The sequence below is a fragment of the Eptesicus fuscus genome, chromosome 3 (genome assembly GCF_027574615.1).
Source record: "Eptesicus fuscus isolate TK198812 chromosome 3, DD_ASM_mEF_20220401, whole genome shotgun sequence".
NCBI classification, from domain to species: domain Eukaryota; kingdom Metazoa; phylum Chordata; class Mammalia; order Chiroptera; family Vespertilionidae; genus Eptesicus; species Eptesicus fuscus.
The window spans coordinates 53,492,953-53,508,166 of record NC_072475.1 but is presented as its reverse complement, the minus strand read 5'-3'; the positions used below and the strand labels follow the sequence as shown (position 1 = coordinate 53,508,166).

General features: G+C 39.9%; 1 protein-coding gene across 2 annotated transcripts in view; it reads left to right on the top strand.

Moving 5' to 3' along the window:
• PAK2 (p21 (RAC1) activated kinase 2) overlaps positions 1-15,214 on the top strand; it is a 101,288-nt gene that overhangs the window by 41,160 nt on the left and 44,914 nt on the right. For both annotated transcript variants that reach the window (XM_054713865.1, XM_054713864.1), the window contains exon 2: positions 3,983-4,190. In XM_054713865.1, the coding sequence (XP_054569840.1) occupies positions 4,004-4,190 (187 nt within the window). In that variant the 5' untranslated portion in view covers positions 3,983-4,003. The remainder of the gene's footprint in view (positions 1-3,982; positions 4,191-15,214) is intronic.

The window sequence follows — 15,214 nt, the reverse complement described above, 5'->3', positions numbered from 1 at the left end:
TGCTCCATAAGGGTGTCTCCTGCACAGCAGCTCTCCCACTGTAGTTGCAGCTGGTCCTCACAGCCAGTTGGCCTGGAGGTCAGTTTCTCCCGGTGACACCAATAGCAATCAAGTCTCAACTACAATAAGACTGTGCTCACAGCCCACAAAGGGGTGCACCTAGAGTGACTGGGGAGACTGAGCCATGGTCCCTATAGAACACCTACCACACAAGGCCACTCTACCAACTCAAGGAGACATAGCAGCTCTTCCCTGTGTATAGAAACAAACACAGGGAAGCAGCCAAAATGCAGAGCAAAGAAACATGTCACAAATGAAAGAAATGGTAGAAAGCAAACTACTGGATATAGAGTTCAAAACCACAGTTATAAGGTTACTCAAGAATCTTCTAGAAACCTCAAAACAAAAAAGAATGGAAAAGGACCAGTCTGAAATTAAGCATACACTGACTGAAATGAAGAATAATATACAGGGATTAAACAATAGAATAGAGAATTCTGAGAATCAAATCAATTTGAAATATGAGGAAGCAAAACAAACCCAACCCGTAGAGCAAAAAGAAAATTGAGTCAAAAAATACGAAGATAGTTTAACCTTTTGCACTTGGATGTCGAGTGTGACTCGACAACGGTTAGCATTAGAATAAAGGAATCGAGAAAAAAGCAAGTGAGTGCAAAGGGTTAAGGAGCCTCTGGGACAACTTCAAGTGTACTGACATTCACATAATGGGGGTGCCAGAAGGCAAAGAGAGAGAGCAAGATATTGAAAACCTCTATGAAGAAATAATGACAGAAAACTTCCCCTACCTAGTGATAGAAATAGACTTACAAGTCCAGGAAGCACAGAGAGCCCCAAACAAGAGGAACCCCAAACTGGACCACACTAAGACGTCATAATTAAAATGCCAGAGGCTAAAGACAAAGAGAAAATCTTAGAAGCAGCAAGAGAAAAGCAGTTACCTATAAAGGAGTGCCCATATAACTATCAGCTGATTTCTCAACAGAAACTTTGTAGGCCAGAAGGGAGTGGCAAGAAATATTCAAAGTGATGAATAGTAAGGACCTACAACCAAGATTACTCCACTCAGCAAAGCTATCATTTAGAATTGAAGGTCAGATAAAGAGCTTCACAGACAAGAAAAAGCTAAAGGAGTTCATCACTAAACCAGTATTACATAAAATGTTGAAAGGTATTCTTTAAGAAGAGGGAGAAGAAAAAGAAAAAGATAAAAAATATGAACAACAAAATGGCAACAAGTACATACCTATCAACAATTGAATCTAAAAATCAAAATAAATGAACAAGAACTCTAATGAACTGAATAAAATAGAATCAGAGGCATGGAAATGGAACAGACAATTCTCAGAGGGAAGGGGGTGGAGGACAGGAAGAGATTAAACAAAGATCTTATATGCATATATGCATTACCTATGGACACAAGCAATAGGGTGGCAAAGGCCTGGGATGGGGTGGGGTGGGAACCGGATGGAGGGGGACAATAGGGGCGGGGGAAAGTGGGACATCTGTAATAATCTCAACAATAAAGATTAAAAAGAAAAATAAGTCATCAGCTGTCTTGGGACTTGCCAAGATAACATTGGCAGATGTTCTCATAAATTCTGGAAAAAGCCCCAACATTGTAAAAGGAGGACCTTGAAATCTAGTCTATCCGGCAGGGAAACCTTGAAACCTATAGTGGAAAAAGTGTAAAACCCTTGAACTCCCACCAGGTGGGGCACTCAGACTAGCTGAGTTGCCTACTTGTGCTTTATGCCAAGTGTATTCTTAATAAATTTGCTTGCTTTGCTTCAATACTGCTTTCTATCACTTATCTGAATTCTTTCTGGACAGTGTGACAAGAAGCTAGGAAGAGAGAGCCCCCTCACACTCAGACGGTTCTCCGGTAACACTCTGATTTTTAAATTTAATGTGCATTAATATAGATGATTTTGGTCACAGCTTAACCAAAATGCATTTGGTCAAAGTGTAACCAGAATGTGATCCTGCTCTTTCTGTTGTCACTGGTGATTAAGATGAAAGTGAGCCCTAACCGGTTTGGCTCAGTGGATAGAGCGTCAGCCTTCGGACTCAAGGGTCCCAGGTTCAGTTCCGGTCAAGGGCATGTACCTTAGTTGTGGGCACATCCCCAGTGGGGGGTGTGCAGGAGGCAGCTGATTGATGTTTCTCTCTCATCGATGTTTCTAACTCTTTCTCCCTCTCCCTTCCTCTCTGTAAAAAATCAATAAAATGCATTTTTTTTAAAAAAAGATGAAAGTGAATTGCTCTAAGGTTAATCTCTTCTACCTTAATCTCTTGTTCCATAAGCGATAAACATCTGTCTTGGTTTATCAAATAATCCTCAAAGTATTATTACTAAGCCTTATCTTTCTTCCATTTATAGCAATAGATAAGTGCTTCTGGCAGGGCACACCTGACAGCCCACACTGAAATCAGTCGATCACATCTGCTCATATCCCATCCCAAACAAGCCCCACATGATGTGACCGGCTGGTTTGGAAGGATCATCTCACTATATGTCCCCTGCACTACCTTCTTTGACTTCATCCCCATTTCTGCCTTTGATCACCAGCAGTTTAATTTTACTTCATGCATTTTTTCTTAACATAAATATAAATCATTTTTTCTCCTTCTCTCAGTTATTCCCAGAAATGTTTCTTTTCCCCCCCTTTACCTTCTCTCATTCTCCTCCTTATATAGGCTGAAAAATAACTGTCATTATGGCAGATAAAATACACAGTAGTGCTAGTGACATACTCCTATCAAGAAAAACAAAAAGTGTGTGATTTGAAGTAGAATTAGGTATAATAATCTTCATTCCTCCATTCTGCCCAAATTATACCTATTTTTCTTCAGGTACTAGCATTCAAACTAAATAAATAATTTTATTTTTAATTTTATTTAAATAGGGTTGGCATTCTTTTCATTGTACATATACAAAGTTTTGTTCACTTGTATGCATTAAATAACTTTATAATCAGGTTCTAATTATCAAAACCTTTAGTGGAGAAATGGGTAGTTTCCTAGAATGTGTAGTTTTGTATCAGAATTCATCTGTAAATTAGGCATCCCCCTTAACTGCTGATTTTAAATGTGTGTAATCCACTTTTTGAAAGACAAAATATATATGTATATGTAACAAGCTTAAAGTTTTCATTGAATTAGCCACATGGATAAGAGGGTTACTTGACTGCCTGGAAAGGGAATCACAGGCTGGTAGAACCTTGGGATGTGGCCTTACTCTGGTTTTTAGCCAAGCTATGGATATACTTTTGTCAGTGTTCCTAAATGGGTCAAGTTCTATGGCCCTGCCTGCAAAACTCAGAAGGGACTACGGTGTGTAATTAGCATGTCAAATTTTCAGAGAGACCAAATATTGCATCAGTGGTACATTTTCATCCTTTAGGAAAGTTTATATGAAGGATAAGTTGTAGTCACAGGGCTGGTGAGCATGGAATCAGATCCCAGGGTAGGGGGTTTGTTGGTGTATTTACTAGCAAGTGTCATATCTCTGCTGCAGAAATGGAGAGACATATCAGAGATATTTCCTTTGATTGGTTGGTTAGGACATAGTCTTTCTCTTTGGAATTCTCTTTTTTTAAGGGTCCATGTTGTCTGACTTTTTATTGGAACATTTACTCTTAGAATCAATTGATTAGGTGAATCTTTTGATATGCTAGTATCATTATACTTTCCCAAAACTACCATAATCCTCTAAACTTGACATAGCTTTTCAGACACTTCCTCAGCTAACCATTTACTAATTTTGTTAGGGGAGATTGCCATATTTATAGGTGACCAATTTAATCTTTTACTCATTGAGTTTTGTAGATCTCACAAATTTCACTCTAAGTGAGTAACATTTTCTAATGTGAAATTGAGGAGGGGTTAGTTACTGTATTGTGCTTGTCCCTACTATTTTTCACCTTGTTATTAACTATAAGTTTTTTCCTATCTGTTTCAGGACATAGTGTAATTCTGAATCATGTCTGATAACGGAGAACTGGAAGACAAGCCTCCGGCGCCTCCTGTGAGAATGAGCAGTACCATTTTTAGCACTGGAGGCAAAGACCCTTTGTCAGCTAATCACAGTTTGAAACCTTTGCCTTCTGTTCCAGAGGAAAAAAAGCCCAGAAATAAAATCATCTCTATATTCTCAGGCACAGAGAAAGGTAAATAGTACTGTGGCTCCAAGAGTGTTATTATTTTGTTACCCATTTGATATCTTTTTAATTAAAGTATAATATGTTGATTTGTTTTTATGGTGTGAACAATAAACATCCAAGAAAACAACTGGTGGTGGTATATAGGCACTATTAGAAAAACTAGTTTATTTTAAACTATGATAGAAAAGAATAAAACTAAAGTTGTTGCTCAACAAACTTGTTATGCCAGTGATTTTTCTATACTCATCTCTATTTTCAGAGACTTGGGCTATAGTCATGGCTCCCCAACATTAATAAAATCTATGATATTTGAGAAAGACCTACTATGATAAGAATTGTGATATAGTCTACAGTACCATGTTTAAAATCCCTGGAACCAACTTTGTTTTGGAATTGAGAGGTTATCTGATTTTGAGAGCAGTAGTAATGCTGGTTTTTTTTTTTTATCATGTGCTCTCTAATGCCCTCAGAAGCATCTGAGGCAGCACTCCGCAATCAATGTATGAACGCATCTTTGGCAAACATGAGTCTAGCCCACAGTTTCTCAACCTCATTACGATTGCACACAGTGAAAGAGTTGTTTCATGAAACTTTCCTTTCAGTGTTGTGTGTACAGGCATACCTTTTTATTGTGTTTCCCAGATACGGTGTAGTTGTTTCTTTATTTAGAAATTGACAGTTTGCACGCTCTCTCTCTCTTCTCTCCCCCGCCCCTTTCTCCTCTCCTTCTCCCCCTCTCCCTTTCCCTTCCTCCCTCCATCTCTCTCCCTCCCTCCATATTTCCTTTCTCCCTCCCTCCATATTTCCTCTCTCCCTCCCTCCATATTTCCTCTCTCCCCCGTCCCCCTGTTTCCCTCTCTCCCCCTCTTCCTCTCTCCCATTCCCTCTTTCTCTAAAATAAAAAAATAAATTGAAGGTTTGTGGCAACCTTGCATTGAGCCACTCTATCAGCACCATTTTTCCAACATTTGCTCATTTCATGTCTATTTGTTACATTTTGGTAATTCTCACAATATTTCAAACTTTTTTATTATTATATTTGTTATAGTAATTTGTGATTGGTGATCTTTGATGTTACTAACGTAATGGTTTCGGGGCACTACAAACCACACCTATGTAAGATGTCAAACTTAATAGATAAATGTTGTGTGTGTTTTAACTGATCCAATGACTGGTCATTTTCCCAAATCTCTCTCCCTCTCCTTGGGCCTCCCTATTTCCTAAGAATACAATCAGGCCAATTAATAACTTTACAATGGCCTCTAAGTGTTCAAATGAAAGGAAGAGTTGCATATCTGTTACTTGAAATCAAAAGCTAGAAATGGCCGGAACCGGTTTGGCTCAGTGGATAGAGCGTCGGTCTGCGGACTGGAAGGTCCCAGGTTCGATTCCGGTCAAGGGCATGTACATTGGTTGCGGGCACATCCCCCGGTGGGGGGTGTGCAGGAGGCAGCTGGTCGATGTCTCTCTGTCATCGATGTTTCTAGCTCTCTATCCCTCTCCCTTCCTCTCTGTGAAAAATCAATAAAATGTATTAAAAAAAAAAAAAAAGCTAGAAATGACTAAGTTTAGTGGGGAAGGCTGAGATAGGAATAAAGCTAGGCCTCCTGCACCAGTTAGCCAAGGTCTTGAAGGAAATTAAAACTGCAATTCCAGTGAACATACAAATGATAAGAAAGCAGAACAGTCTTATTGCTGATAGGGAGAAAGTTTTAGTGGTCTGGATAGAAGATCAAACTAGCCACAGCATGTTCTTATGCCAAAGCCTAATCCAGAGCAAGGCTCTAACTCACTTCACTTCTATGAAAGCTGAGAGAGGTGAGGAAGCTGCAGAAGAAAAGTTGGAATCTAGCAGCAATTGGTTCATGAGAAAGAGGTGTCTCCATAACAAACTGCAAGGTGAAGTAGGAAGTACTGATGTGGAAGCTCCTGAAAATTAATGAAGGTGGCTACACTAAACAACCGATCTTCAATGTAAATGAAGCAGCCTTTATATTGGAAGAAGATGCCATCTTAGGACTTTCATAGTAGTGAGAAGTCATTGCCTGGCTTCAAAGCTTCAAAGGACAGGCTGACTCTCTTGTTGGGGACTAATGCAGCTAGTGACTAAGTTGAAGCCAGTGCTCCCTTACCATTTCACAGTTCCTAGGGTCCTTAAGAATTGTGTGCTCTATAAATGGAACAACAAAGTCTGGATAACAGCACACGTGTTGACAACATGGTTTACTGAATATTTTAAGCCCACTGTTGATACCTACTGCTAAGGAAAAATACCTTTCAAAATACCACTGCTCATTGACAGTACACCTGGTCACCCCAGAGCTCTGATGGAGATGTCCAGCAAGATTAATGTTTTCATGCTTGCTAACACAGCATCCATTCTGCAGCCCATAGATCAAGGAGTAGTTTTGATTTTCAAGTATTATGCTTTAAGAAATAAAAGATTTTACAAATATAATTTTATAGATTTCAGAGAGGAAGGGAGAGGGAGAAAGAGAGAAGCATCAATGATGAGAGAGAATCATCAATTAGCTGCCTCATGCCCCACACTAGGAATCAATCCTGCAACCCAGGCATGTGCCCTGACCGGGAATTGAACCGTGACCTCCTGGTTCACAGATGGATGCTCAACCACTGAGCCATGCCAGCTGAGCTACAGATAAATTTTGGACAACTGTATCTACCATCAGTAATAAGTTCTCTGATGGATCTGGGCAAATAAATTGAAAACCTTCTGGAAAGGATTCACCATTCTAGATGCCATTAAGAAAATATGTGATTCATGGGAAGAGGTCAGAATATCAATATTAACAGGAGCTTGGAACAAGTTGATTCCAAACCTCATGGATGATTTCACTGGAAGCAGTAACTGCATGTGTGGTAGAAATAGCAGGAGAACTAGAGTTAGAGGTGGAGCCTGAGGATGTGACTGAATTGCTGCAATCTCATGATAAAAATTGAACAGGTAAGGAGTTGCTTATTAATGAACAAAGAAAGTGGTTTCTTAAGATGAAATCTACCCCTGGTGAAGATGCTATGAAAATTGTTAAAATGGCAACAAATAATTTGAAATATACATAAACTTAGTTGATAAAGCAGCAGCAAGGTTTGAGAGAATTGACTCCAACTTTGAAAGAAGGCCTGTGAGTAAAATGCTATCAGATAGCATTGTTTGCCAAAGAGAAATCTTTGGTGAAAGGAAGAGTCAATCCATACAGCAGGCAATATTTTTAAATTTAATATGTACATTATATTTTTTAGACATAATGCTGTTGGACACGTAACAGACTATAATACAGTGTAAATATAACCTTTATATGCACTGGAAAACCAAAAAAATCTGTGTGACTCTTTTCATTGTGATATTTATTATTGTGGTCTGGAATGAAACCTGCAGTATGTCTGAGGTATCCTTGTATTGGATCAGGATGTAAAATCTGGTGGTGTGTGTTCTGGACAAAGATTTAAAGTTTACAGTGAGATACAAACTTAGGGGTAAAATTGCTGGATTGCAGGGCATGTTTGACTTAACTAGATTTGACAGATTACTTTCCAAAGTTTTTTTTTATGTTCATTCTCACCTACAGAACATAAATGTTCCCATTGTTGAACATCTAGCAAATCCCTGTTATTACAGGACTTTAATTTTTGCTAAATTGGGAGATGCAAATGGTATCATCTCATTGTGGTTTTAATTTGTATTTCCCTCAGGAAATTGTCTTTTCATATGTTAATTTAGCGTAATTTGTGTTTTCTGTGATATTCTTGAATCCTTTCTTCTATTAAGTTTTTTATTTATTGATAAACATTTCTAATAGTCTGCATACTAATCCTATGTAAGTTATATGTTATCCATATATATAAAGGCTAAGCAACTGTCTGACCGACCGACCGGTAGCTATGACGCGCAATGACCACCAAGGGGCAGATGCTCAGCACAGGAGCTGCCAAGCTTTGGTGACTTGGCAGCAGCAGTTCTCAGGTGACGCACCCGGGAACCAGAGAGGAGGGAGCCCAATTCCAGGTGTGCGTCACCTGAGAACCACCCTCTTGTAATCCGGGACCCCTCGGGGGATGTTGGAGAGCAGGTTTTGGCCTGATCCCTGCAGGCCAGCCTGCAAGCCAGCCGGGGAGGAACTGTGGGAGGTTGGCTTCAGGTCGTGTCCAGCCTATCTTGCCTGGTCCCACCCCGCAGGCCACCTTCTAATTAACTTCCTTTCAATGTGCACTGGGGCACTAGTTAAATATAATTTTCCAGGTTATGATTTGCCTTTTCACCCTTTCAGTGGTATCCATTGATGAATACTTTTGGTGGTGTTGAATTGATCAATTTCTTTGCTTTATGGTTGAGCTTTTTGTGTTTTAAGAATTTGTTGCCAAATTAAGGGTCAAAGATATTTTCTTAGGCTTTTCTAAATGTATTACAGTTTGCCTTTATAATATAAACCTTTGAACTGTCTCAATTTAGTTTTTGTGGATCTGTACAGAGATCAATTTTCACTTATTCATTTACTTATTTAAATATATTTTTATTGACTTCAGAGAGGAAGGGAGAGGGAGAGAGAGATAGAAACAGCAATGATAAGAGAGAACCATCAATCGGCTGCCTCCCACAGGTCCCACACCAGGGATGAGCCCACAACCCGGCATGTACCCTGGCCAGGAATCGAACTGTGACCTGCTGGTGCATAAGTCTATGCTTAACCACTGAGCCGTGCTGACCCGGCCATTTTCACTTTTTTAAACCAGTATTCCAGATCATTTTTAAAATTTTTATCATTTCCCCACTGCCCTGCAGCGCTAGCCATTATCTGTCAGGTTTCCATGTGTACCAGGGTCTGTTTCTCTGTTCTCCATTTCATTACATTGGCTTATGTGTCTATACCTGAGCTAATACTTTACTGCGTTAATTCCTATCTATAGATATAAACAGGGAATATGCTAATTAGCTGGATGTCACGACTGCTCAGGAGGAGGCTGCATCAAACCGCTCAGGAGGAGCTGCGTGCGCAGATGGGCAGGAGGGGACTGCCTACCACCCCCAGCCCCAGCGGCTGGGGGGAGGCTGAGGCTGGAGCTGGGGTGGGGCCAGAGTGGAGACACAACACACAGAAAGGCTGGAGCTGGGGGCGGGCCAGAGTGGAGACACAACACAGGAGCGCCTGCCCCCACCCCAGCAGACACAACGCAGTGGCCGGTGCTGCCCAGTTCCCTGCGGGGTGCCTTGCGCGATTTCATTCGTGCGCTGGGCCTCTAGTAGTTTATAATTCTTAATAGAGCAGATTGCTGCCATGTTCTTCTTCAGGATCTTTTGGCCCTTTACGCTTTATCCTTTTAGAGTATGCTTACCTGTAGGTTTGTTTTTTTTAAGCCTCAATTTTTTTTGTTACTGTTAATCCTCACCTGAGGATATTTTTTCCATTGATTTTTAGAAAGAGTGGAAGGTGGTGTGAGAAACATCAATGAGAAAGAGAAACAGCAATTGGTTGCCTCCCACACGAGCTCCAGTTGGGGCTCAGGATCGAACCTGAAACCCTTCAGTGCCCAAGCCGGTGCTTTAACCACTGAGCTGTACAGACCAGAGCAAGCCTGTTGATTTTTTGTGTGTGTCTTTTTTCTTGTTTATTAATTAAGGTATTACATAAGTGTCCTTGTACCCCCACCCCCACCCCCGCTCATGCCCCCACCCTCCTGGTGCCCCCACCCTCCTGTGTCCATGGGTTATGCTTATATGCATGCATACAAGTCCTTTGGTTTATCTCTCCCCCTTACTCCCACCCTTCCCTCTGAGGTTTGACGGTCTGATCGATGCTTCTCTGTCTCCGGATCTGTTTTTGTTCATCAGTTTATGTTCTTCATTCTATTCCACAAATGAGTGAGATCATCTGATATTTATCTTTCTCTGACTGACTTATTTCACTTAGCATAATGCTCTCTAGGTCCTTCCATGCTGTTGCAAATGGTAGGAGTTCCTTCCTTTTTACAGCAGTGTAGTATTCCATTGTGTAGATGTACCACAGTTTTTTAATCCACTCATCTGCTGATGGGCACTTAGGCTGTTTCCAAATCTTAGCTATTGTAAATTGTGCTGCTATGAACATAGGGGTGCGTATATCCTTTCTGATTGGTGTTTCTAGTTTCTTGGGATATATTCCTAGAAGTCGGATCACTGGGTCAAATGGGAGTTCCATTTTTAGTTTTTTGAGAAACTATACTGTTTTCCACAGTGGCTGCACCAGTCTGCATTCTATAGCAGTGCAAGAGGGTTCCTTTTTCTCCACATCCTTGCCAGCACTTGTCATTTGTTGATTTGTTGATGATAGCCATTCTGACAGGTGTGAGATGGTACCTCATTGTTGTTTTGATTTGCATCTCTCGGATGATTAGTGACTTTGAGCATGTTTTCATATGTCTCTTGGCCTTCCTTATGTCCTCTTTTGAAAAGTATATAGGTCTGTTGCCCATTTTTTGATTGGGTTGTTTATTTTCCTTTTGTTGTATGAGTTCCCTGTAAATGTTGGAGATTAAACCCTTATCGGAGATAACATTGGCAAGTATGTTCTCCCATGCAGTGGGCTTTCTTATTTTGTTGATGGTTTCTTTTGCTGTGCAGAAGCTTTTTATTTTGATGTAGTCCCATTTGTTTATTTTCTCTTTAGTTTCCATTGCCCTAGAGCTGTATTGGTGAAGATATTGCTTCGGCATATGTCTGAGATTTTGCTGCCTGTGGATTCCTCTAGTATTTTTATGGTTTTTCCCGCCTTACGTTTAAGTCCTTTATCCATTTTGAATTTGTTTTTGTGTATGATGTAAGTTGGTGGTCTAGTTTCATTTTTTTTTGCATGTATCTGTCCAATTTTCCAACACCATTTATTGAAGAGACTGTCTTGACTCCATTGTATGTTCTTGCCTCCTTCGTCAAATGTTAATTGAGCATAGTGATTTGGGTCGATTTCTGGGTTCTCTATTCTATTCCATTGGTTTATATGTCTGTTCTTGTGCCAGTACCAGGCTGTTTTGAGAACAGTGGCTTGGTAATATAGCTTGATATCTGGTATTGTGATCCCTCCTACTTTATTCTTCTTTCTCAGGATTGCTGCAGCTATTTGGGGTCTTTTTTTATTCCAGATGAATTTTTGGAGAGTTCATTCTAGGTCTGTGAAATATGCTGTTGGTATTTTAATGGGGAGTGCATTGAATCTATAGATTACTTTGGGTAGTATGGACATTTTAATAATGTTGATTATACCAATCCATGAACACGGTATGTTCTTCCATCTGTTTATGTCTTCCTCTATCTCTTTTTTCAGTGTCCTGTAGTTTTCTGAGTATAGTTCTTTTACCTCCTTAGTTTAAGTTTATTCCTAGGTATCTTAATTTTTTTTGGTGCAATGGTAAATGGGATTTTTTTTAAATCTCTCTTTCTGTAAATTTACTATTGGTGTATAAAAATGCCATAGATTTCTGGGCATTAATTTTGTATCCTGCTACATTGCTGAATTCATTTATTAAGTCTAATAATTTTTTTGATGGAGTCTTTAGGGTTTTCTATGTAGAGTATCATGTCATCTGCGAATAATGACAGTTTTACATCTTCTTTTCCAATTTGGATGCCTTTTATTTCTTCTTCTTGTCTAATTGCTATGGCAAGCCTTTTGATTAGAATTGTATTACATTTGTTGGGTAAGTTCGGGAAATTGCATTTGGCTTTGTAGTTGAGACTACAGCATCGGCGGAGTCTCCCTTTGTAGCTTGTTTGGAGGAAGATTTAGAAGCACAGTCATTTTTTTGTTAAAGGGAGAGGGAATATTTGGAGGGTTGTGTGCTCTTATTCCCTGAGACTCTTTCCCTCCATTTCCAACCCTATCTCCCCCACTTACTTTTCCTTCCTGACACAACTGTGGCCTGAAGCTTTGAGGATTAGGAATGAGGGAAACCCTATGTGTGTATGCACATTCATGCTTATAAGAACACAGTAATCTACCTGCTTAACCACTACCAACATTTATGCAGTAGCACTCTCCTGCCTAAATCCCGAGCTGCTGTTTTTCTCTTTAGTTTTGTCCTAATTTATTTCTGGGACATTCCTCATAAATTTTGTTTCATGGTAAAGAGATTTGATATAGAAAGGGAAGGTTACAATATCTGCTTAGTCTGTCATCTTGAAACAGAAGTCTGGAAGGGGAAAAATGGAATCACTTTAATAGATATTTATTTCAGAGAGGAAAGGAAAGGGAGAGATGAAACATCAATGAGAAGAGAGAATCATTGATTGGCTGCCTCCTGCATGTCCCCTGCTGCGGATTGAGCTCACAACCCAGGCATGTGCCCCAACTGGGAATCGAACTGTGACCTCCTGATAGCTCAATGCTCGACCACTGATCCACACTGGCCGGACTGTATCATTTTTTTTTTTTTCTGATTGTATCATTATTTTAAAAGTCAAAATGGCCCAGCCGGTCTCATCAGTAATGTTTCTCTCTCTCCTTCTCCTTTCTCTCTGAAATGAATAAAAACATTTTTTTAAAAAAATCAAAATGATTGAAAGATTGTTGCTATCTCTAATGTAAAGCCTGATCTATAGATATTTTATTCTACTCAAATTTACACTCCTTTATGCTGTTCTTGTTAACAAACATCTAATATTTTCATTTAAAAAGAAAAAAGAATGACTTTGGAGTATCTTCAGTTATTCATTATTGGTTTTAATTAGTGTCATTGGAAAAATTAAGAAAACAAGAAATTACACCTTTTTAAAAATTTATTTTTATTCATTTCAGAGAGGAGTGGGAGAGAAAGATAGAAAGAGAGAGAATAATTGATTGGCTGCCTACTGCACTCTCCGCACTGGGGAATTGAGCCTGCAATCCGGGCATGTGCCCTGACTGGGAATCAAACCATAATCTTCTGGTTCACAGGTCGACGCTCAACCATCTGAGCCTCACCAGCCGGACAGTATGCCTTTTATGGCAACTTAATTGAACAAATCATTTTCACATCCCTGCTAATATGTATCATATGCACCCTGTGAGTCATCAGAGACACAGTGATAGGCAAAGCAGATGGTGTCCCTGCCCTCATGGCACCACTGATCAAAAACCACAGCACAGCCCTGACCCGTGTGGCTCAGCTGGTTGGAGCATTGTCCCATATACTGAAAGGTGACGGGTTCCATCCCTGGTCCTGGCCGGCACGAGTCTGTCTGTATCTCTCTTCCCCCTTCTTCCCCTTCTTCTCTCTAAAAAACAAAAAAGAACTGCAGCACATAATTATAAACTGAACCATGATATAGATAGTGTAAGATATCTATCCTATCTGGGAAGGCTTCCTAAGGAAATGACACTTAAGTTGAAGGTTAAAGGATGAGTAAGTGAATATAGTTAGGAGGATTTTGATAGTTAAAACGTGTTTTCAATGCCTAGAAAAGAATTTCAGTGCCACAGACACAGGAGGGATCATAGCATATTCATGGAGCTAAGTACAGTCCTGCAAGATGTGAAAGCAGAGAGGGAGAGAGAATTATATAGCAATAGAGGCCTGATGCACGGAATTAATGCAGGAGTAGCCTTTCTTCCCCCGGCTGCCAGCACCAGCTTCCCTCTGACACCCGGGACCCGGGCTTCCCTCTGGCCGCCCGCAGGCACCTGGAACCCGGGCTTCCCTCGCAGCCCTGGCTTCGTCCGGAAAGATGCCCGGTCTAATTAGCATATTACGCTTTTATTATTATAGATAATGTAGGAAACTACAGACAGCAGAAGGGGCTGGGTTGGAGAGGTGAGGTAGGCAGGGAACAGGTCATAAAGGGCCTTGTATTCCATGCTACAGAGCTCAGATTTTATTCTGTTTCCTGGGGAACCATTACAGAATTTTAAACAGGAAAGACCTGGTCACATTTCTGTCTCAAGTAGAGACTGGTAGTTGTATAGAAAATAGATTTTGTTAGTGAAGATGGTAATGCTCAATTATCTTGGCTTATATTTAAAAGCTCTGTTTAGTTAGCTAGTGTTAAATGTTATAGTATATATAAACTAAAGCAGTTTTCACATCTAATTATTTAGCCTATAAGCAAGCACCTTCACGTCTGGTTGGTTATGAAAATGATAGAGTTAGAATTATAAATATCCCTTTTGGTCTAAAAATTTAATTCTAAGATTAATAGTAGTAGCCCATACACCTCTGTCTTTTTCCTAAAGAATATCCTTCTGTGGGATGGAACAAGTTTAGTTTCACCAATTTGAAGCTGTTCTGGGTCAAAAGAACAAAGGGGTAATCACTGGTTTTATTTTATTTTTTTGTATTTATATACATAAGTTTATTATAAATGTTACTGATAATAAAGCTGGAAAATAATACACAATTTACAAATGTTAAATATATACTTATAAATACTAAAATATGCTGTGCTCTTTATTGTAATGCTACAGCATCAATTGCTGTTTGAATTGATTCCTTTGATTTTTGCTAATCCTTATATTTGTAGCCAGCTGGTGGTTGCAATGTATCCAGGATTTTTTTTTAAATTAAATCTTTACTGTTTAAAGTATTACATATGTTCACTCCCCCCCCCGTCCCCCCTCCCTCCCTTTCTCATTGACCAATTCTAGCCTGCCCCGCCATAGGCCTTTACCACCCTATTGTCTGTATCCATGGGTTATGCATATATGTTCTTTGGTTGATCTCTTCCCCCCCACACCTTCCCCCGCCTTCCCTCTGAAATTCCAGACTGTTCTATGCTTCTGTCTCTGAATATTTTTTTCTTTTTTCTTTGTGTGTGTGTGTGTGTGATTCAGTAGTTATTCCCCAGAACTTTCCTGGTGCTTTATTTATTTTTATTTATTTTTTAAAGTTTTATTGTTGAAAGTATTACGTATATTCCCCCTCCCCCCCCCATTGACCCCTTCTAGCCTGCACCCTCCCCCCAGGCCTTCACCACTCTATTGTCTGTATCCATACGTTATGATATATGCATACAAGTTCTTCGGTTGATCACTTCCCATCCACCCACCCACCCTCCTCGCACCTTCCCTCTG